At 48.2% G+C, this 24,344-nt stretch overlaps 1 protein-coding gene across 1 annotated transcript in view; it reads right to left on the bottom strand.

The window, feature by feature from the left end:
• Window positions 1-24,344, bottom strand: part of LOC135808245 (uncharacterized) — a 172,611-nt gene that overhangs the window by 21,164 nt on the left and 127,103 nt on the right. The window contains exons 96-122 of the mRNA XM_065321411.1: window positions 23,219-23,317; window positions 21,288-21,359; window positions 20,811-20,935; window positions 20,175-20,239; window positions 19,354-19,601; window positions 18,612-18,692; window positions 17,739-17,872; window positions 17,316-17,380; window positions 16,158-16,687; window positions 15,582-15,965; window positions 14,473-14,805; window positions 14,088-14,135; window positions 13,742-13,918; window positions 13,062-13,211; window positions 12,215-12,388; window positions 11,713-11,853; window positions 9,494-9,784; window positions 8,358-9,163; window positions 6,799-6,928; window positions 6,213-6,491; window positions 5,068-5,349; window positions 4,258-4,524; window positions 3,561-3,833; window positions 2,421-2,744; window positions 1,657-1,971; window positions 1,013-1,339; window positions 222-539 (exon numbers count right to left, since the gene is read on the bottom strand). Of these exons, the coding sequence (XP_065177483.1) occupies window positions 222-539; window positions 1,013-1,339; window positions 1,657-1,971; window positions 2,421-2,744; window positions 3,561-3,833; window positions 4,258-4,524; window positions 5,068-5,349; window positions 6,213-6,491; window positions 6,799-6,928; window positions 8,358-9,163; window positions 9,494-9,784; window positions 11,713-11,853; window positions 12,215-12,388; window positions 13,062-13,211; window positions 13,742-13,918; window positions 14,088-14,135; window positions 14,473-14,805; window positions 15,582-15,965; window positions 16,158-16,687; window positions 17,316-17,380; window positions 17,739-17,872; window positions 18,612-18,692; window positions 19,354-19,601; window positions 20,175-20,239; window positions 20,811-20,935; window positions 21,288-21,359; window positions 23,219-23,317 (6,438 nt within the window). The remainder of the gene's footprint in view (window positions 1-221; window positions 540-1,012; window positions 1,340-1,656; window positions 1,972-2,420; window positions 2,745-3,560; window positions 3,834-4,257; window positions 4,525-5,067; window positions 5,350-6,212; window positions 6,492-6,798; window positions 6,929-8,357; window positions 9,164-9,493; window positions 9,785-11,712; window positions 11,854-12,214; window positions 12,389-13,061; window positions 13,212-13,741; window positions 13,919-14,087; window positions 14,136-14,472; window positions 14,806-15,581; window positions 15,966-16,157; window positions 16,688-17,315; window positions 17,381-17,738; window positions 17,873-18,611; window positions 18,693-19,353; window positions 19,602-20,174; window positions 20,240-20,810; window positions 20,936-21,287; window positions 21,360-23,218; window positions 23,318-24,344) is intronic.

The following is a 24,344-nucleotide window of genomic DNA, read 5'->3' on the forward strand; positions in this document are numbered from 1 at the left end:
ACATCATACGTCACCATCACATGCACCACTATGACATCATACACCACCATCACATGCACCACTATGTCATCATCATATGCCACCATCACATGCACCACTATGACATCATACACCACCATCACATGCACCGCTATGACATCATATGCCACCATCACATGCACCGCTATGACATCATACGCTATCATCACATAGACCACTACAATAATGCGTAGATGCCTTACCTTCAGCTAGAGTGGAGGCTTCAATTGAGGCTGAAGGTCGAGTTAACGTACCACTGGCTCTGACACCGGACGCCCGTACCTGATATCGAGCTGATGCAAGCGACACAGGTAACATTAGTCGACGGGCAGCAAGCAGCAATGGCTGTCGCTCCAGGGACTTGGTCCATGGTGACCATTCGCCATTGTCTCCCTGGTAGCGCGTCTCAAACTGAAGATAGTGTATGGCGTGGATAGGATCCGTGTTGGGTGTGAATATTGTCAGTGAGTCTGGTGTGGCTGAGTATGGATCAACAGCAACTGATGGCCATACGGGAATGTCTAGTCATACAAAGTGAGAATAATAAACACATATCCACAAACGCACACATGAACGAGTGCGGGCATGCATGCGCACGCACACACAAACACACACACACACACACACACACACACACACACACACACACACACACACACACACACACACATATACACATACAGATGGAGGAAGTTGGAGATAATTCCAAGCTTCGACAGGCCAGCACAGTGCGTCTGGAAGAGCAAAGCCCTGGAGGCCTTTACTATGATTGCTTGCACAGTTAGTTAGTTTCTTGCTCCCATGTAACATGATCCTGTGACCATGGGTGAGTGGATGCAAAGCGTAGTGGTGGTGGTATGATTTTGCTATTGTCTCGAGTAGCAAATTGTCAATTACTGCATAGTGAATGCCATTGTCAATACAAGCCATGCACTGACTAAACTTTACAATCATTGAGCAGTGCCTGAGCAGCACAAGATGTAGAATACCGTACCAGCTGGGCGTGTGGTGAAGGTAAGCATCTGGCTGCTTGGCGTGAGATTGTCCTGTGACTCCACAAGCACTTCAACGCCATACAGTGTGCTGGGCTGCAGGTTCACTAGCGTGTATTGTCCTTGGTTAAGGCCGACACGAGCTTGCCCATCAGGGCGGGTACCACTGCTGTCGTCTCCATCTGGCCCCAGTCGGTACAACTGCAGTAGGTATTGCTCTGCAGCGGGCATCAAGCGTAGCGCCTCTGCCACTGTGGGAAGGTTGACGGTGGCTTCCGTTGATGAAACCTTGTTAGTGTCCAGAGCGTTCTCTGGCCACTGGACAGCTCCTAAAGGAGTGTATTTACACAGGCACATACACATGAACGCACATACACACGTACACACACACACACACACACACACACACACACACACACACACACACACACACACACACACACACACACAGATACACATGAACGCACATACAAACATTCTAAAAGTACATGTTGAGCAACCCCTGCGTTAGTCTCCAGTACCCACCAGTCCATTCCAAACCATACTAGTACAGACAGGCCACTAGGCAAAGTAAAGATTTAGGTGTGATATTTGTATTTGCAAATCTGCTTACAAGTGAGCTAGCTATCTGATACGAATGACTCACCAGCATGTCCCGGCGTCACAAGCAATGGCAGACTCCATGCTTCGGTGTCTGACATGCTTTCCTGGCTGCGAATCCGTATCTCATAATGCTCAGCTAGCCCAGGATTAGTCAGTGCCAGCAAGGGATCATTAGTTGGAACTTCCACCTCCAGAGTGGGGTATTGAACGATCAAAGCAGTCTCATCGCCAGTCAGTTTCATTTCAAGAACAAACTTCTGAGTGTCAACAAACGCATCCATCACTGGCAGGTTGATGTATATTGTCTCATTTGTAGATCGAAGTGGGTACCATGCAGGTTGAGGCCATGTTGGTGCACCTGTAGTCAACAGTAGAACAGGGAGTGATTGGCAGAACGCACTGGAACATGTTCTCTGTTCCTAACAACATGTTCTGTAGCACACCATTGCATGCTGCACAACCCTATTCTCGCTGAAAGACGACCATGGTCATAGTAGCGCTACATGCAACTCAACTCATGTAGCCGTCTTTTATTAAGACAGGTAAATATAACGAGGAAGTAAATGTAACATCTTAAAACGAATGGCACTTCTTGGTCATAATAAGTTCTGTTGAGGCTGTAAGGCCACATATGTGTTATGCGCGGCTATGCCTGAAAACTGCAAGATTGTTAACGTATCTTCTCGTTAATCTGTGGATTTTGGACAATCGTTAAATTTGCGACTCGTTATAAGAACATTTGTCCAGTGATTTCGTCATCTTACAAATCGGCATTACAAACCAAGCATGATTGACAAAATGACCTACCAGCTGAAAGAGTGGTGAAAGTTTGTGCAGGACTGCGCAGGGAGGGTCCTGCATCTGAATGGCTCTGCACATCAAACTGGTATGTAGTACTGGGTTCAAGGTTGGAGACTACATACTCGGTGGACACGGCCGACACATCACGGTCAGCAACCATCCACGCAGAGTAGCTCATACTGTCTGGCATATAGCTGCGGTACCGAACCAAGAACGAGTCCACCGGGTTACTGACGTCGTTTGTCAGCGGTTCGGGAAGCGAGAGAATGACACTCGTTGCAGTGGCACCGTCCACCTTGATCTTTGGCAGTGTGGGCATGCGTGGTGCTCCTTCAGAGGGAAAAGCAAATCAGCACAAGATACAGGCTATCAACATGCGCCATGAACTACAAGACAGGCAAAAGTGTGAGTTTTCGTCTCCTTTCCCCAAAGGAACTCACTGCAGTCTTTGCCACCTGGAATATATAGAAACAGCCAACAACTGTCCAAGGGAATGTGATGTGGACCAGAGTGCTGCGGTTGGTAGTAGCCAGGTACAACCAACTCCAAGGCAGTCAAATGGAAAACACCACACCGTTCAAACACGAGCAACGTTACATTTTGACAATCAAAAGTGATTGCCCCGTGAGTTGGTAAAACCAACTATTTTTTTCTCTCACTACGGTCAGCATATAGAATTCCCTTGCTACATACTTATCTGTGACAGTGACTTAGCCAAAGGTGTAGAGCAGACCTGTGATTTAACTTTGACAAATACACTAGCCATGGTGTGCTTGGCAGTGCTGCCACTGCACTGTTAACACAGTGACGATGCCAGTAAATAATACAACAAAAAAAACAGAAAAGGTTCCAGGCTGTTGAAAACAGTGCTCAATGCCCAAAGGGGCAGAGCTACTTACAAGAAGTAGAGGATGAACAAGTCGTTGTAACTCTGAGTTTCACACACGAGGCGGCGATCACCAGACAATATCAGTAAATAAGACAAGTGGATATGTTGAATAGTTATGTAGGCGATGGTACAGTAAATGCTGCTGTCTGATGATCGCTGAAATGCGTGAAACTTGAAGTTACAACTACACAGCCGTTCGCCTCTGTTGTGTGTGTGGGCAATGGTACATGTAGTCTTTCTCAACATGCTGTACTCACCTTGCAGTTCCACTGTGACTACCTCGGTGGCCATACCGTTAGCATTGGCAGCAGTGCACGCGTAGCGATTGACATGCTTGGCGGTCAGTCTAGTGATTATCAACTGTGTACCGATCACAATGATACCATCGGCAAAGTCCATGTCACCGTCGCTGTCTGCATTACTCCACCGCACCGACAATGGCGGAGAGCCGGTGGCAACACAGCTGACCGACACGGGACTGTTCAGGGACGCTACCACACGGCGTGGACGAATAAACACACTCGGTGATCCTGCAGGCAACACACGCGCATACACATTACCAGGATGGGACAAGAAGGAGCTAAGAAAGAAGGCAGCTGTGCGAGTAGCAATCAGTCAGTGATAGAATATTGTCTGCACAAAGAAACGTGTTGAACATGGGCACAGGAGAGCAATGCTTCAAGAAGATGGACAGATATTGACAACCTGGCCATGAAACCCACAGGGATATACTAGGAGTACAGAGATGCTAGTGCAGCCTGCCAGGGACACACTAAGAGTACAGAGACATGCTAAGGGTGCAGGGTATGCTTGTCTGTAGTAGTACAGGATTCTGTGCTGCGGGAGTCAGCTTCCAGTAGAGGTCATCGACCTACATAAAATGAAAGTCTTCGTTCCCAATTGCCATGGTTGCTATGGATACTGCTACAGTCCTACCAATACTCAATAGCTTACTCTGTATGTCCACGGTCGCCGTAGCAACAGCAGAGCCGAACTCATTCTGAGCGCGGCAGGTGTACTGCCGAGCAATGTTACCGTTGACCTCGTCGATGTAGAGCAAGTTACCGGATTGACGTGTACCCTGAGGTAGCGGGTCAGATGTTAGCAAGAACCATGTCACAATGGAAGAGTTTGTACTGTCGGCAACCTGGCAAGAGACAACTCCAGAGCTGCCTGGTGGGATGGACAGTAGTCGCGGTTCAGTGAGTACTACCGGTGGACCTGATCAGAACAGACAATGCCAGCCAATGTCACACACACACACATTGATATAATACATACCGGGTACACACACACGCACGTGCGCACACACACGCACACACACACATAAACACACACACGCGCGTGCACGCACACACATACATACACATACACACACATACACACACACAGAGTGACACCATACATTCAGAATGAAGACATAATTCTAAGAGTAGAATGATTACATTCAGACCAATGCTCTACAGGAGCATAATTGATACAGCAGTGCATGCAGAGAGTGCAACACCCTGTCCTGTTGACCCTGTCAAAGCATGGTCAAGTTGAACGAGTCAGAAGCCGTGCCAATGATTACATGCTGATAAATCATACACACTGTGCTACACACAGGCCAATGTTAATACACCATACACACTGTGCTACACACATGCCAACATTAGTAGACCATACACACTGTGCTGCACATACAGGCCAATGTTACTAGACCATACACACTATTGTACACCAAGGCCAGTGTTACAACAGGGCACGCAGTAGCAGTCTTACCTCGAACAACAATGTCAACCCGAGCTACAGCCTGACCGTAGGAGTTCACAGCCCGTGCCTGGTACATGCCAGCCATGTCCAGTGTCACCGCTCCGGCTGATAACCGTGCACCGTCCTGTACCAGGCCATCCGGTAGCCACACATCACCAGTGGCAACGTTTGCATCGGAACGGGTCCACTGCACAAGTGGCAGTGGCTCTCCAAACACTTGAAGGGTGTAGCTTAGTGATTGTCCAACATCCAATATGAGGGATTCACTAGCCGGAGACACACGTACAGAATCTAAAGGGATAAATTCAACAAATAGAAATCAGGAAAAAAGAAATATTTAGGCCACCCAGAATTAATTCGTTGTTTCGGGTCACCCGACCGACCGTCTTTTTTCACCCGACCGCAATTTTTTTTTTTTTTTAGTGCATGCAAATGTGCATGACTACAAGGTAGACTAGACTATGTACACACGCGACCCAAAATAATAGCAGTCCAGACATGGACCTCAGAAGCAGCCAATTGACAGGATGCAGCACTTGGTGACGACGTTCTCTTCTATCTCCGGTTCGCAATCGGTCCTGAAACAGCATCAGCTCCGCCACTGCGTCGCTCATTGACAGAAGTTTTCAAGGACCTCGGTGAGAGCTGCTCGTCAGACTCGTTTGCCAGCGAGGCCAAGATCTGGTCCTGGAGGAGACCTGGATCTGATGGGACAATGGCTACGCTGGATCGACTACAGTCAGATTTGATCGACTGGCTTGATGGAGAAAAGCTATTCGATATGCACAATTGTACATGTATGCACATGCCCGCAAGTAAAATAAAAAATAAAATAAAAAATAAACCCGACCGACCGACCCTGGTACGGATGAGTGAAGTGACCCGAAACAACGAATTAATTCTAGGTGGCCTTATGGGAATATTCCCTGACTCGATCAGAGCCTGTCCAGCACTGCGTACGTGCGCGCGCGTATGTGTGTGTGTGTGTGTGTGTGTATGTATGTATGTGTATGTGTATGTTTGCATGATCGTGTACACATGTGCATTAGTTTGTGTGTGCGTGTTGCCCACAATATGACACGACCACAGAAAGGAGCACACACACACAAAGAAGACTGTACGGTCTATGATTAACGTTAGAGGACAGGACATACCCACAACATGGAGAGTGACTTTGCTTGATGTTTGTCCTCCTTCTGTATCCACTGTGCATATGTACATGCCAGCGTCCTTCAGCGACACGGCGGGTAACAATAGCACTGGGCCAGTATGAACAACGTCAGTGGAATTGGCACCAACGTGAGTCCACTTGATGTCCACAGTGTCCGCACCATGTGCATGGATCACACAGGTGAAGCTAGCTTGACTCTTGGCAGCCACCGACAGTGAGTTTGGAGTAGCTGTGACGTCGGGCTTGGCGAATGTGGGCACCTCTGAATGATCAAGTGATCGCACAGTGGGGAGAATGGACAGAGAGACAATACAACACATGACAGAGCGGGTAAACACACACACACAGAAAACGTAAAACCCTGCGTTTGCAGCTTACAATGAGAGCAAGAGCAAGAGCAAGAGAGAGAGAGAGAGAGAGAACAGTAGAAGTTGAGCTAAAATAACACTCACATAGCCCTTCACCACAAACTCATTTTGTTTATCCAGTGCAAACAAGCAGTTTGGCTAATCGATCGTTCGGACAGTGGATGTTCTGATAGTTGGCATTCTCCTTGCAGTCAGTCTTACCTGGTTCATCCAATGGCATGACGCAGTACATTGGAGCCAGCGCAGACGGCACACAGCTCACTTGACCGCCTTCCTGACAACTGCACTCAAAACACGACTTTGCCTGGATGTTAGCACTGCGCACCAACCCCTGAACAAACAAACAAACAAACAAACATACTTCCTCCGCGTCATTAAAATTGTCGCTTCCCAGAGCGATTTTTCGAATATATATTGTCCACTCGAAGGGCAAAGAAATCAGCTAGAAATTGAGGCAGAGCATTGTCGACGGACCAAGCTTTAGTTTGTGGCCCCCCGCTTCTCTGCACTTGCAGCTAAGGTCGACGTCTTCATCAGAGTTTGAGGCAGACCCTTCAGCACTCAACAATACGCTGAACAAGACGCGCGGTCAAATTCAGGTCAAGAAACCTCGTCTTCAAGCGATCCATGCCTCCCGGCGGCAGGCGATGAAGGCAAGCTAGCATTTTTCAAGTACACTGTAACGACCTTCCAGCGGGATAGGGTAAGCAGTTTCGCACCTTCTTTCCTTGGCAAGCGCTTCGCTGATGTTTTTTTTCAGACCTGCTACCTTCGCAGCCACATGCGCCACAAGTAGCGCATTTTAGGAATTTGAGATCGCTTTGTTCTTGCCATCGTCAACTTCAGCATTTGGTATTCAGGAAAGATACCAGGATTCTTATACCCGAGCTTGCAGTCTTGATATAATGCCCACGCGAACGATGTGGGACGGCACAAACTCCAGAAAACGAAATGCGCTCTGGGGCGGAATAGTGCGGAGCGCGATGAATTTGCTTGGTGCGGAAGAGCGCTCCGACAAAGTTCGAGACCACCACGGCTTCAGTGACAAGTCGACATTGCGCAGGAAGGGTCGCACCAGTGTTCGAACACAGAAAACAGCGATTCCGACAGTCTGACTAAGACGAGCCAAGTCTCAAATATTGCGATGTGCGAAGCGACAATTTTAATGAAGCGGAGGAAGTACATACACTTTTAAGAACGTACTCAAGCACAATCAGCACAGTATCTGAGGACCGGAACAAGCATTCACTCTGTGAGTTACCGCAGGTATTGTTCCGTCTTCAGTATCTGAACTCTCTCTTTGCCATTACCCGCACTGATCTCTTGCTGGATAGCAGAATTTTTCTACTTCCGCACCATGAAAGTGTGTGGACTAGCATAGAACCTAGCTTAGTGATTGACCAGAGCAACTGTAAACAAGTGAGAAATGTGATAAAGAACGGGCTTAGGCTTGAAGAACGGGCACAGAATGAAAACAACAACACAATCACACCATCCACACAATCCACACAATCCACACAATCCGCACAATCCGCACTTCAAACCACTGGTCGTCTGTTTCGAGTACCAGTAGTCGGAAGGCACGCTCTGTGTTTTCTATTTACGAAACAAAACACCTCAGTGTCACATTTACTCAGCCCACGTCTAACACTCTGTATCAATATCACAGTGGCAGCATCAGCAGCATCAGCAGCAGCAGCAGCAGCATCAGCAGCAGCAGCAGCATCGGCAGGGCATCAACAGCGGCAGCATCAGTGTACCTTGATAACAGCATCGGTGAACGCTTCAATATTGGTCTCCAACTGCCCAATGTCCCAGGCAGCACCGCCGGTGGACACAGCCAACTCTACGTAATCACGCACAGTGTTACCAGTAGAGCGACGGCGGATGTACTGGGGACGTCCGTGTAGCATCATCTCTCTGGCCAGGGTCTTAGCATCACCATCCACCGTGTAAGCAGACACATTGGAGAAGCCTAGAAGTGTTTCATCGGCAGACTTCATGCCAGCATTGACTATAACATGCAGTTGCACTGCAGCTCTGTTCAGCAGCATCTGCATGCGATCACGCGTCAGAGAGAACTCAAATTTGTCCCGGTCCTCGTCCGTGACCAACACCACCAACTTGCTACTGCCTTCGGCGCGGGGATACTTTGCGGAATCAATCGAGATCTGTATAGCGGCATAGCCATCCTCGATAATGCCATCCTGCTTCAGACTGGCAAACATCTCCCTGGCACTGGCCACATCACCAAGATTGGACGAGGGGCTGGCTGGAAGCGCTCTGCCCAAGAAGAGAGGACCGCGACCAGCAAAACCCACCACGCCATACCGATTCTGATGTTCCATACCGATGGACGAGGCTTTCAGCGCATCATCTAGGCTGTGGAGCAGGCCAGGCAGCCAAACGTGTGATTCCTTCATGGAGCGAGACTCGTCCACGACAAAGATGATTTCGCCAGAGAACGCGGTGGTTTCTCCATCGCCCTGCAGCTCGGTCCACGTGCTGCCGAATGCGTGCAGTGCGCCGTTATGCGTGCACGGACTGTAGGTGGGCATCGGAGCAGCTGTACCGACACACAGAGACACATACAGCACTTGCACTGACTATAGGGATGTGAGCGGAATGCACTACACCATACAGCATAGCTCTGCAATGATGCATGTTGAGAATGGGCTTACTCACTAAGCCAATCGTGTGAAACCATTAACGTACTTCCGTACATATAAGCGCACGGGCTTATGTTCGGACATAAGCGCAAACTATTTACTAATAATATAACTACCACATGGCATCGTACGCACACACCGTACAGCATGCTGTCTCAGCCCCCCCCCCCCCCGCAACACAAAGACATGCACAGACACAGACACAGACACACACTTAAACTACTTACCAACAACCGTGACCCTGGCCATACTGTCCTGGGTAGCAAATCTGTTTCCAGCCTGGCAGTGATACAGGCCAGCATCTGTCAGGTTAGCATTGGTGATACGCAATCGGCTAGTCACTAGTGGTGGTTCGCTCAGTGTCTCGGTTTTCACTCTGTCCGTCTCCACTACGTCGGCGTTGCTGTGTAGCCATTTGATGAGAGGCGTTGGTACACCGGTAGCCTTGCAGTTCAGTATGATGTCACTGCCCTGAACTGCGTGTTTGTTGGATGGCTCGTCCACAATGCTAACGGGCTCTGAACACACACACACACACACACACACACACACACACACACACGCACAAAGACATAACATTACAGGCAGACAGATATACACAGACAGACAGACAGACAGACAGAGAAAGACACATACGTACACACATACAAACACCAACACACAGACAGAAACAGGCACACAGACAGAAACAGGCACACAGACACACACAGACACACAGACAGACACAGACACATAGAGAGATACAGAGACAGACACATACACACGCCAAGTATACACGTGTATATGCGTGCACCGATTAAGTGGAACCAGATACAGCCATTACACATTAACACATACAACATGCAATACACATGCACGCACTGGATACATGGAAAGATGTCCATAAGATGTCTTCCAACACTAAACTACCATTCAGCATGTTGGTGCTATAATCATGTTCCACACTATTCACGCATAGCTACATCGTCAGGCGAAATTACTGGTCAGTCGGCGTCACGCATTTTTCACAAAAATTTGCGTTTCACCTGCTGGGAGAGTATGCGTGTACTCGAGTCTCATCCTGAGCACGTTTTTTTCTTCTTTTTTTCAGCTCCAGTATAGCTGTATTTTTCATTGCAAAGCCGTCCTCGATTGTTGTGTTCGTTGTTCAAACGAAGTGGACATTCAATCATGAAGGCAGAGGACATAGGAGCCTGATTGGAGTTTCTCGTGGCATAGGACGGCCACACAGAGACACTTTGGGATTTTCTGAATATAAAATACCGTACGCACGATGCTGAGATCAATTTGTGCGATATCAAATTGTTTGTGATCTACCACATCGAGCAGAACGGGATCCAAACACAAGCTTACCGACGGTTAGGCTGCCGACCTGACTGGACAAATGATCCCTGGCTTCACCAGACGCCAGACGTCGGACACCATGTTCTTTGCCGCGACGTCCATCTCCAAAAAGAACTCCATCTTCGTCGTGAAAAGGCTTGAAATACTCAATATTCAACCGAGATTCGCGGTCTCACCCTTTCTCAGATCGAATCATTTTTTGTTGTAGCAGTTGCAGGGCAGATCCCCGCCACTACTTCAACAGAAGATGGCTCCAAACCATGCCTGGAACAAGCCATATCGAGGTTGCAAGCCACCCCTCTCAGCACTTTTTTTGAAGAAATTCGAAATTTCAATGGTGGAAGATATACTATGAAGAGAATTTCAAAAAGTATATTTCGCGGAGCGATCGCTCAACCTACGTCATTCAAACTTTGCAGGATGATTCAGACGTACATGCTAGGCATGGAACCACAGAAAATGATATCATAGCTGACACACAGAGTCACACACACAGCAGATTCGTGTGCACAGATACTAAATTAGTGGACGTCGTCATCTTCTTCCCGCTGATCTCAAATGTACGATGACGTGCTATTTCGCCTGACGTGCACAATAAGGCTACACGAATACAACAGATCTGAGGCTGTTGTTGATTTGTAATGCTTCACGCACTGAGGGATCAGCAGACAATGAAACCACCCCCTATCTCCTGTACTTGTATGCTGCGCTGCACTCGAGTGCATTGATCACTCTTTCAAGCTGCCCGGCTGTCCCTGATCACTCTTTCAAGCTGCCTGGCTGTCCCTGATTGTATGCAAAGTCGCTATGCGAGGTACAGTACTATCGGGTGCTGAAGAACTGAGTGCCAAGAACGGGGTGCCAAGAACGGAGTGCCAAGAACGGAGTGCCAAGAACAAACAGGCTAGGATTTCACCAAGCACAGCATACCAATGCATACACGGTGACTCAACCGTGCATAGACTGTAGTACAAGTACATGAAAGATAGGAATGGCCTAGGCTAGGAGGCTGACTCCCAGTTCTTCCGCACCCGCCATTACTGTAGTTGTAATAGTAACGGTGGAGCAGCAGTGATGCCTGCACCACTCCTGCAGTCCTTACCACACTTCTCTTCATCACTGCCATCAGCACAGTCTGCTGTGAGGTCACACACTGAGCTACTGGCCGCACAGTCACCGGATGTACACTGGAAGTCCTGAGCTGCACACGGTAGTGCCGAGGGCTTTACTGGTATGACTAGATCTACAGCATAACATACACACACGCACGAGTACACACACACACACACACACACACACACACACACACACACACACACACACACACACACACACACACACACATACACACACACATACACACACACACAGACAGACAGACACAGACAAAAACATGCACGAATGGACAAAACACACAGGTACAGACACAGATGCACACGGACACAGACAAACAAACAAACAAACACACAAAAAACTCTTGCTTAGTACGAGCATTGCCGGAACACGGCTACATTTATCAGTTTGGATAAGAGATGCCTCCGATCCTAAGACTCTTTCCTGCTCCCCGTGCAAGGAGGCACATCTTATCAGAGATTGTATATTACCTGGACAGACAGGACAGCAGAGACCTGCTACAGTACTGGGGTTGGAGCATGTTGGTGTAGGACAAGACACTGATGAACACATCGCCGTGTAGTTATCAGTGCACACACAGGAGATACACGGACCACTGTTCCAGCTGCCGCCCACCTCGTAAATCTCTCCAGCTGAGTTACAACCTGCAGGCAACACATGGAAACGAACACAACGCAAGTGGACAAACATACACATACAGAGACACACAGACACAGACACAGACACAGACAGACAGACAGACAGACAGACAGACAGACAGACAGACAGACAGACACAGACTCACACACAGACATACACAGACACAAACACAAACAAACACGCACACATGAACAGGCACACAGACACACACACACACACACACACACACACACACACACACACACACACACACAGACACACACACACACACACACAGACAGACAGACAGACAGACAGACAGACAGACACGCACGCACAACGTAGGATCCGATGATATCCGCTGTAGATACACCGAGAGATACGTTTTCGACGCCCTCGATGCAACAATAAGTCAGAGTGGATCTGATATAAGCTTCACAAGCACCATTGATTACACAAGAGTCAATCTAGCCAGAAGTAGTCCATGGTTAACAGGTATGTATACTTCAGATAGAAAGTATATGAACCCTGAAACCAACACAGGTGGTAGGTACAACAATGCACCTTCAAGTAGCCGAGCCCGTTGGCAACAGACCCAACACTACCTGCCACAAGTGTACCCACCAACCAAACTAGCTGGCACACACATAGACACACACACATACACACAGACACACACACAGTTCCCCTGCTACGTACCGGCAGATTGAGAGGTGACAGTCTGAACAGGTCCTGTGCCACTGGCACTGATTGCCAGCGTACCACTGCCGATCGGGTCCATAGTCGGCATAGACACACCCATGTGTGTTGTAGCAGCGGTTAGGTTAGTCACAGGTCGTGATGTAGTTACTACATGTTTGCCAGATGGAATCAGAACAACAACAAAACACAGGCACATTTAGTCTGGCAACTGTCAGGTTTCAGCTTAATGTTGCATTCAACCTAACACAATGTACAATGACAACAATCACACCACACTGCAGTGTGATCGATCAAAACAAACAAGATACTTTATTCTGAAATCACTTTCTTTATCAGTATGCAGTAGCAGAGGGAGGGAAAGGGATAGAGAGAGAGAGAGAGAGAGAGAGAGAGAGAGAGAGAGAGAGAGAGAGAGAGAGAGAGAGAGAGAGAGAGAGAGAGAGAGAGAGAGAGAGAGAGAGAGAGAGAGAGAGAGAGAGAGAGAGAGAGAGAGAGAGAGAGAGAGAGAGAGAGAGAGAGAGAGAGAGAGAGAGAGAGAGAGAGAGAGAGAGAAAGAGAGAGAGAGAGAGAGAGAGAGAGAGAGAGAGATACATAGTGTGTGTAGATACATAGATAGATATATAGAGAGGGGGAGGGGGGGGGGGGGGGGAGAGAGAGAAATTAGAATCAAAAGTTACCTGATGGCCTGCACTGTGCAGCAGGAATACAGCCAGCACCGATAAAGCATTCGCCGTCAGTCAGCACACATTGTTCACTTGAGGAGCAGGCCGCTTCCAAACACACGTCTCCACACACCGGAAATCCAATGTAATAGCAGGCTTGACCAGTGGGACACATCACATTCTCACATGCTCCTGAAAGGTACATCATTCACAAATACAAACTCCATTGGGAAAGAAATTCTATTGACAGGATACCACATGAAACAAAGAATATTGATTCGAACATCTAGCAGAACAGATGCCACAAGGAACACCCTCTCAAGAGTGATGAGCTACGAGCTAGAGCAATACAACAACTGACCTGTTGTTTGAGTCGGTGTAGGAAGAGTAGGTGCTGATGGATCTCTCTCTGCAAAACGACAAGACCGCACAATACATGCAATACTACACTGTTATTGATGAAGGCAACCATCATGTGTCAACCATCATGTGACAACCATCATGTGTCAACCATCATGTGTCACGACAAAAAGACAAAAGCATGAAAATTTAAATAAAAAAAGGTCTGATTCCGATTGGTCATTTTGCTTTCGATTAGGAAAGCACAGAATGATAGTAATGATGGCACTACTCTGTATACAAGCCATGGAATTCTACAGATTTCAGTATCCACTTGCCCCACACATTCCTGCTTCCCGCCTACAGTAGTTAGCCACCCACAGCTGGTGAGCTACAGAAAGACTTACCAATATCGAGGAAGGCATGTGCGGTGCCTAGACCATGGCGTGTTTGCACACTACACGCGTAGTGCCCTGCGTCGGCCACGCTCACATCAGACACGGTCAACACACTACCATACTCTCCACTGCGGGCTTGGTTCTGTACACGTCCATTGTCGGGCGACGGCGAGGCAGGTGAGGAGTCTGGCGGAGAGCCAGACTGTTGCGACGACGGTGACCAAACCAGCTCTAGCACCTCATCACCTGGTGTGAGTATGTAGTGGCAGGTGAACGTCATCAGACTACCAGCACTGGCTGTCTCCAATTCCGGTGTGACAAACACTGGGATGATCTCAGCATCTGAACAAAATGGGGAGGACGAGCACGGTAGGAAACACCACGGCAAGGTGCAGACAGTACATGCAGTACATGAAAACAGCATAGAACACAAGTGCTGTTACAGCCTACGGGACATCACAGTTTTTCTAAGAATTCTCGCATTCAAACGCAGTCATTTGCACATTACACAGTCTGAGCCGTACACTAAGTGGTCTCTGTGCTGCCAAAGTCTTCCTCTACGCATACTATAGAGAGGCTTTTGCAGTACAGAGACCATTCCGTGTGAGTGTTCGGACAGGGCAAGGTCGTCACAAACCCGGTGGACAGTAGAGATGTGATGGACAAACACAGAGTACATGAGCTATACTAGTACTTGAACAACCTACTAGGCAAATATTGGACTGCTAAGACACTGTAGCACACGACTGTAGTGCCGCCTGTAGTGCCGACTCATAGAAAGTAGCAACGGCTACTGAGACGGTGCTTAATGTTTTGGGTGCAAGGTCTTGACATACGTGGAAGAAAACAGAACCCACCAGGGATCAGTTGCTCACTAGTTGGAGGGAAAGATGCAAACGGGAATAGTCTAACTAAAAAATTGACTGTCACCACCAGGACTCGAACCAGAGACCCTCGCTTGAGGCCAGCGATGCCCTACCACTAACCTATGGTGAAATAGTCATCCAAGCAGTGGCCGTTCAACATATTTTTCAGACTTGAAAACTCACACAGTTCCTAGGCAGCAGTTCATGTCTATGGCAATGTTCAAACAACTGGGTAACACGCTAACGTCTCACCATGAACTTGAAGCGTATAGGTGAACGACTGGCTTGGGAATCTGCCGCTTGTCGACGTGATGGTCACGGTGTAATTGCCACTGTCCGACAACACTGCTTCACTCATACCGAGTGCTGTGTCTGGCAGGGACATGTTCATACCTCTACTGCTCACTGGCAGACCATCCTTGGCCCACGTCACTGTGTACCCACTAGCAGGGATCACAGGTGATGTAGTGACCAGGGCCGAGAGAGTGAAGTCTCGTCCGGCAATGACACGAGCCGGCAGGATTGAGAAATCCACATCGATGGAAATCACCTCCATGGTAGTGACGGCGGCCACTGTTGTAGGTGGCTGTGTGGCTGAGCCTTCGTCAGGTGTCGGGTCCCCGGAGGCCTCCGTACCTGCAAGCCAGGAGATATACAACAGAACAGAGCACTGTCCTGAGAACATGGATCATCTTATCTGCACAATCAGCATGTTTACCAACAGTGTATACTTGAAGTTACATCATTGTCACATGACAGCAGATCACATGACATCATCTTTTTCAGACAGGCATGGCAAGTCACATGTGTGATGAGTGGCAAACCTACCGGTGGCGTCATCGTCACCACTAGCCGTCATGGTAGTAGCTGTCATGGTACTGTCCATCGGGCTAACCGGGCTAATCGGGCTAACCGGGTCAACAGGTGTGGGTGGTGCAGAGGAAGACTCCGGTGGTGCAGAGGAAGACTCCGGTGGTGCAGAGGAAGACTCCGGTGGTGCAGAGGAAGACTCCGGTGGTGCAGAGGAAGACTCCGGTGGTGCAGAGGAAGACTCCGGTGGTGCAGAGGAAGACTCTGAAACAGCCACACTATCTCCACCATCACACTGAATCATAACAGGCATGGATGTGCGCCACATATGCTGCAGGGAATGTGGCCGAATACCATTACCACCCAGCAGCTGGCCGACAGCGAAGAGGAAATAGTGCTGTCCCGAGATAGCAATGTCATTGCTGGTATCGGAGCTGCTGCATGGCAGTGAGAAGGAGACACGGCTCCAGCCATTCAGCTGCTGGCCGGCGCTGTCTGATACCTGCTGGTCAACGTCGAGAGCAGGGTAGTAGTGTCCACTTGCCCACCTACAGCCACAGCCACAGCCACAGTCACAGCCACAGGAACAACACACAACACACAACACACAACACACAACACACAACACACAACACACAACACACAAATACACAAATGCACGCACCGGTGAGCTCTACATCAGCATGGCACTGCAACACAATACAATAAGGACATTGATAGTGTGATGGTGGCGGTGGTTGCTGTGACATGTTCTATCTGCAATGCACCTACCGTACGAGGTACTGAGACCAAAATTATCATGGTAAAGCTCTGTACGCAGCAACGGCAACATGTTTACTCGGTCAGAAGGACAAAGTCAGAACGCCTGGTTTGGGTATGCAGTCTACGCTGTACACATACATATTTACTGTTTAGGGCATAGCTACAGCGTTGGCAAGCGAAACACCGACCTCATAAATACAGCAGAGCCGTGTTCACCTAATGGCCGAGTATTTGCAGTACTTGGGCCACTCAACCCCACAGCTCTAATATTCTGGGGCCGGATTTCATTCGCCACAACTGCAGTTTCAGTCAACTGAAGGTGTACACAAGTATACAGACAATCTCCTGCTGCACAGTGAGACAAGAAACGGTCATGTGACAGGACAGCAGGCTGCAGAGTGCACTGGTCATTACCGATCTTGTACAACAGCCTGTCCGGTTGCAGGGTCAATGAAAGCTGTGATGATGTCACTGTCGGTCTGCAAGTACAGATTGGCATCGGTATCATAGTGGTAGCAAAGGCAGTGGTGCGTATGATGTGGTGGGCAGTGACGATGGCAGAAGAAAGAAACAAGACAGAAAATGGCGACATAAAATGGGTTAACGCTAGACACGGGAACAACAAAGCAGCTCCACCCATAGAAAATGGACTCAGGCAGATTCAAGTAAGCATGTAAATGTCACATAAGAGCCTTTCCCGAGTTGCCCGTCTTGTGACAACGTGATGAGTTGATTCAGCAAAACAAACGATACACTGGGAAATAAATTGATACTGACTTCCCTCACCCTTTCCCCCTCACCCTTGCCCAAGGTCAGAAACAGGACATGAAAACTAACCATAAGGCCAGTGTGTGAAATACCGAAGCCCATCCATCCACCATGGCTTGCATGCAGAGTGAAGTCGACCTTGGGTGCCGAGTCCGACACCTTCCAGTTCACAATGTACGTTCCAGCAGGGTTAGAGAATCCTCCTGTACACACACACACACACACACACACACACACACACACACACACACACACACACGCACGCACGCACGCACGCACACATACGCACAAGACTAGAGCTGACTCTGTATGATTAACTAGCAGGAAAGTGAGATCGAATTGCATCGCAACAAAAGGAACACAGAGCTCTACTTCCAGGATGATTTCCGATTAGTCAACATACATGATTGGAGGTTCAGGAACGCGTAGAAAATTCAAAATCGCAACCATGTCGGCATGCACATACAACGTGCATTCGCACAGCCCGATCTTTGCGGCATTTTGCCTTGCAGGAAATGTGCTCCGGTGTGTTCAGCGAAAAGACTTCACTGCTACCCGATGAGTAGAATCAAGAGTAGATAAACAAGACTGTGCAACTCCCGGTTGAGTTGGCCCACGGCGGAATTTTTTGCTGACGTAATCTTTTCTATGACGCACGTGCTGCGAGTCTTTCGGAAAGTTTTGCCTCGTGCACTTGGCCGGGCTTTACATTACAAGGTCGGTGCCCAGCACGTGCTCTCACATTGCTCTGCGGCAAAATGCACACTTTTCTGAAAAAGGTGACGTCAACAAAAAAATCCGCCGTGGGCCGGGGTACCTGCAGATTTTGCAGAAGAGATGCGGAGTTGCACACTCTTGTATATCTACTCTTGCTAGAATTGTATACTATACACACCGGGGGCAATAGCAACTGCTCGCACTGAATGCGGCGCATGCACCAACCTGATTTGCCGTCAATGGCCGCTGCCGTGCTGGGTGAGATGGTGGCTGGTTGCGTGACAGGGTCGGTGACAACATTGCGAGCTAAGTGCACCACACAACAAGACACCAGTGGATCGTCACTACAAGTCAGCCTGACTTTTTTGTATTTGTATTGTATTTTATTATTTCACTTGGGCATTCCCAACAGACCTAGACTGATTTCAGCTAGAGTAAGCTTCAGTACTAGCTTGAAAGAACACACTTGAGATCTTCACCGAATTCAAACATGAGCACTGGGCAACCAGCATCTCAAAGCAAGCAGATGATAACACAGTGCAACTAATTCAAAACTCAGTCTCCCCAACTCAAAGGTTTTCTCTGGGACAAAAACGCAATCACAGTCAACATTTTCAAACTTTTCCACTAGTACGAGTACTTTCATTGCCTTCTCATCAAATGGAATACAGGCAAAAAGAAACAGACCAAGCACAATGAACTTGTATATACCGTAGTATCTTGTATTAATTAAAGCCTGTTTCATATAGAAGCCTGTCTTGACTAGAAGCCTGATTTCGGCACATAAGCCTGGTTTCAGTGTTGACATACATAGAAGTACCTGTCCTGTATAGAAGCCTTCAAAAATTCCCCAAAAAGTCATAAAAGCTGCGGACTTCATACATGACTTTACGGTACGTGTTATGCGTGCTTGTGTTGTGTGGACTCTAGTGGATTGCTAGTAACCAAGAGCAGCATTGAGTCTTACCACCGCAGTTGATAGTGATGAGATCAGTAACTCTCCTCGAGTCACCATGATACTGGATCTCCCCAGCCATCAGCTGGCCCAGTGCCAGGAGGAAGTGATGCTGTCCGCTTAGCGAGATATCCTCTACGTCGTCCGACCAGCAGGGCATTCGGAAACTGATCACTGTGTACCCGCTTACAAGGCCACCGGACACCCTGGAGACCTGGGAACTGCTGTCAACCACGGGCACACTGTATTCTCGGGCATACCTACAATAGGGAATACATATACATATACACACACACAAACACACACATACACACACACACACATGCATACATAGGCATACATAAACATACACACACACACGCAAACACATGCTCACATAAATCTTAGACCTTACATTCATACATACCGCACACAAACACACACAAAATAACACAGCTATACACTGTACCAACACAGCTATACACTGTACCAACACAGCTATACACTGTACCAACACAATGCAACCGTGCCCGTGACGGAGAACACACAGAGAGACAGGTACATAATACAGAGTCACGGAGGAAATACATGGTGACGGAGGACACACTGAGTGAAATAAAGTTAGGACATACAAAGACGGAGGACATACAGAGACGGAGGACATACAAAGACGGAGGACATACAGAGACGGAGGACATACAGAGACGGAGGACATACAGAGACGGAGGACATACAGAGTGGCAGATGACTTACGAAGTGAAAAAGAACATACAGAGTTACGGAGGACATGTTGAGAAACAGAGGACATACATAGTGACGGTGGACATACGCACAGGCAGAATCACATGTCTTACCTATCCTCTACCACAGGTTCTCCAGTAGCTGGTGATAGGTAGGCTGTGATGATATCACTCTCCGGCTATACATGTATACCAACACACGCATCAAACCAAACACATAAACACACACACATATGCACATGCACATACACACGCACGCACGCGCACACACACACACAGAGGACGTGGAAGACGACCTGCGTCGAAAGGGCGAGAAACTACCCTGCATGTGTAATATAAGTATAGAGTGATGCCAAGAGAAGCTGCATACTTGCATACACAGACCATTGCACAATATCTATAGAGTGATGCCAAGAGAAGCTGCATACTTGCATACACAGACCATTGCACAATATCTATAAAGCGATAAAATCAACCCAAATTTACCAACAGACCATCACAAGGGCTACTTCAAAGTGTAAGCAGCATCATTCGGCCCTGTGCTACCTCAAGCCTGTATTTATACAGATGAAGGAGTTCAGTACCAACGGATGAGTAGCTTTGTTGATAATGTCTAAAATGTGCTGTGGCAACGTGTCCACGTCGGCTGGAGAGCACAGATATGGTGCGGTGGTTGATGGGACAAATCACACGGGTTCATCAAGCAAGCAAGTCATCACGTTGCTAGCACACAGGCATCTGCCAACTTACCATGCGTTCATTGTTTGAGATGCCAAATGCCATCCAGTGATTCGGCTGGTTGGTGCGGAATGTAAAGTCAACATGCTGCTTTTGCGGATTGGTCGTCCAGGACAGTATAAAACCCTTGAACACACCTGCCAATAGCAGAAATGAAGGAGCAGCAAAAGCGAAATACTGCAGTATGAGTGGAGAAGTATATAGTATACGCTACGGTGATGGGGTTAGATGTTAGATTTTCGTACACGGGTTTAGAGTGCTTTGTAAATCTTTCCACTCCCTGAGAAGTTGCGCTGTCTTCTGAGCAAGACTGGGTCACATGCATAAGAGTGAGTGATTGGAAGAATCATTGTGAGTAATCACAAGTGAGTGAGAGAGAAAGAAAGAGAGAGAGAGAGAGAGAGAGAGAGAGAGAGATTCTAAGACGGCTAATAAAAAAAATCATCAATATGAGCAGACACTACTGACGTGTTGAAAGCCTCTACTTACGGATGCCAGTTTGTGGCTCCAGTGGTGTATCTGCAGTTGTAGGGGCAGCTGGTTCAGTTGCTGAAGCCATTTCTGCAATATGCAGTGAATTGCATGGCAGTGAATTGCATGGCAGTGAATTGCATGGCAGTGTGGCAGTGAAACAAGAAACAGAGCAAATACACATGTAGCACAGGCAAAGGCATCTACCAAGAACAAGATCAACTGAAGAATCCCATGTGTGGACATGTACTGGAAGACACCAGGTGCGCACCTGCACTTGGTCCAAGTATGCTTGAGATTCGGAACCACTGAATCAACCCACCATTGTGAGTGCGCGCGCGCGCGCGCGTGTGTGTGTGTGTGTGTGTGAGAGAGTGAGAGAGGGGAGAGGAGAGAGAGAGAGCGAGAGAGAGAGAGAGAGAGAGAGAGAGAGAGAGCGAGAGAGCGAGAGAGAGAGAGAGAGAGAGAGAGAGAGAGAGAGAGAGAGACAGAGAGCGAAAGAGAGAGAGAGAGAGAGAGAGAGAGAGAGAGAGAGAGAGAGCGAGAGAGAGAGAGAGAGAGAGAGAGAGAGAGAGAGAGAGAGAGAGAGAGAGAGAGAGAGAGAGAGAGAGAGAGAGAGAGCAAGAGGACAAAGAGTGAGATACAGAAAGAGAGAGATACATATACAGATAGAGATAGCATAGATAAGAGACAAGGGCATGCACAAGAGTGAAATGTACTACAGTTGCGCTCGGTGAAATCCAACCCAAAGTGGAAAACTGGCGCCCTGTGCCTGTTTTGAATACATCATTGTATCTGTACTTGGTCCGTTTCATCGCAATTGTCGCTTATCTATCGCAACTAAGAACAAGAGTTATTTTATCGCTCTGTAAAATTTCCAATACGCATAGTGAAGAAGCATGATACAGGATGCCTGTCCGCCACAATAAAAATAATTCAGCAATGGAATCTGATGAAGCAAGTCGAGAAAGGAAGCAAGGTTACAAAAAATGTGCAAAAGAAAACAGCGACGGAGCGCGTTCTTGCACTCACGCTTTAGTTTATCCGACTCTGGCTCTGTATCATTCGAGCTGATGTCACTTGAGCTGACATTTGCTGGTGTGTATAGCTGCTGGCGCCATGGCGTAGAGTATCTCTTGCTTTCTCCGCTTGGCGTATGGCAGCGATGGGAAAGGAACAATCGTGGCTGTCACTCTGGCACTTGGAGGAACGTGGGCAGCGTGACCCGTGTGTCACCACTGTGTGTTTCAACAATGTTTTTGAATCAGGCACACATCCCTCTCCAGACAGCTGTCATACGCTCTGCTGGATACGCTGACCACGACTCTTGTACTGCAGCTGCCAGGTCGGACAATGTCTTCTTTGCCACCAATTCGCCATCAGTTTGCAGGCTTGCAAAGAGTGCCAGGTCGTCGCACTTGCAGTTCAAACGTGGCGACTGAGCTGGCTGGCCTGGCCGTGACTGTCACGCTCTCAAGGTCAGGATGTCGATTTCCCCTGCTACAGTTCCGGTCTTTGAGCTGCGTTTGGCTTTTCGCTGCAGTGAATGTGTGCATTCACTGCAGTGCATTCACTGCAGCGAAAAGTTCCCCACTTTCCCAACACAATCGTACGAATCGCGATGCCACTGGCGCTAGTCGCGATGGTTTTTTCTTTCTGGTCTCCTTTGATCTTGCCTTCACAACCTCCCAAACAAATGGGAGTTAGATATCGAGATCGGGCTGGGATTTACCTGTCAAAAGGTGCGTGGGAGATAAGCGACAATTGCGATGAAACGGACCAAGTACATGTGTACGTCCAGCCCCATTCGTGCCACTCCCAGGGCGTCAAGGGCCGTGCAAAAACAGGGCGCCTAATGTGCACTCTGGGTCGGATTTCACAGAGCGCAACTGTACAACACACGCAAAACACACCAGTGCCAGTACCAGAAACACTATCCATTGCTATACCTGAGGTCGGTTCCACTGGTGGGTCAGTACGCATAGTCATAGTCATAGTCATAGGAGATGTTGTAGGTTCTTGTGTGGGCTTGCAAGTCTCGTCAGTACCTGCATACACACACATATACACACACACACACATTGATTAGCACAAGTCTGCTAGGCAAACACACACACTCCAGGGGCGTAGCCAGGATAGTGATCAAGGGGGGTGCCACGACTTTCCACACACAAAAGTACATGCACATTATTCGATCCGTGAAATGGGGGGGGGGGGGGGGGGAAGGAAAATTCGCCCCTAATTCGACGCTGAAGATCAATCAGTGAATCATAGTGGCAAATCTCCAACCAGGGAGTAGTTATGGTATTTTACTACACCCTGGCCTGCTTCCAACTAATGATGGACTAAGTCCTGGATGCTGCTTTCTTCAGAATTATCACACTCTCCATCGAACTTTTAAAATGGGATTTCTCGAGCCATTTTTCCCCTTCGTCATGTTTGATAGTGCAGTAACACATCCTTGATGAAACCTACACTATTCCACACAAAAACTCAAAATGCACTTCAACGTTACTTTCACTCTTCTACTGCTGTATCCACACTTGCAATGCATGAAAGAAACTTTGCCTTTCCACAACGAGACCAGAGATTACATCGAGAACTACATTGTACAAAACATAGCGCCGAGAGAGAACAAACTGCTATGTCTGACGTGTGCTTTCCGGCCATAGACCGCGCTGCTACTTCCTTGCTTCTACCAATGGCGTGTTTGTATGATTCTTTGCTTCTAACAAAACATGTGGAGTGCCATACAAATCATGCGCTGAGCCTGCTGAGGCCTGATGTGACACTGCACAACGGCAGGTACGAAGCGGAGTTCCCTTGACTAGACATTTCATTGCAAAATGGCCAATCATGAGACAAAAATTAATAGTCCACTGCATGTGGATTGGTTCCAGATACATTGTACTTGCAGGTCTGAACCAGGGAGTAATACCTACTACTCCCTGGTCTAAAACAGGGATGGCTACAGTGTGCGATGTGCAGATTTGCGCATGTGATCAGCGGGTCTGCTATGGTCTCTCTCGAACCAGCTGTGAACCAAGATCGAAATTTTTGAGGGGGGTGCTTTGG

This window comes from Sycon ciliatum, chromosome 2 (genome assembly GCF_964019385.1).
Source record: "Sycon ciliatum chromosome 2, ocSycCili1.1, whole genome shotgun sequence".
Classification (NCBI taxonomy): Eukaryota; Metazoa; Porifera; class Calcarea; order Leucosolenida; family Sycettidae; genus Sycon; species Sycon ciliatum.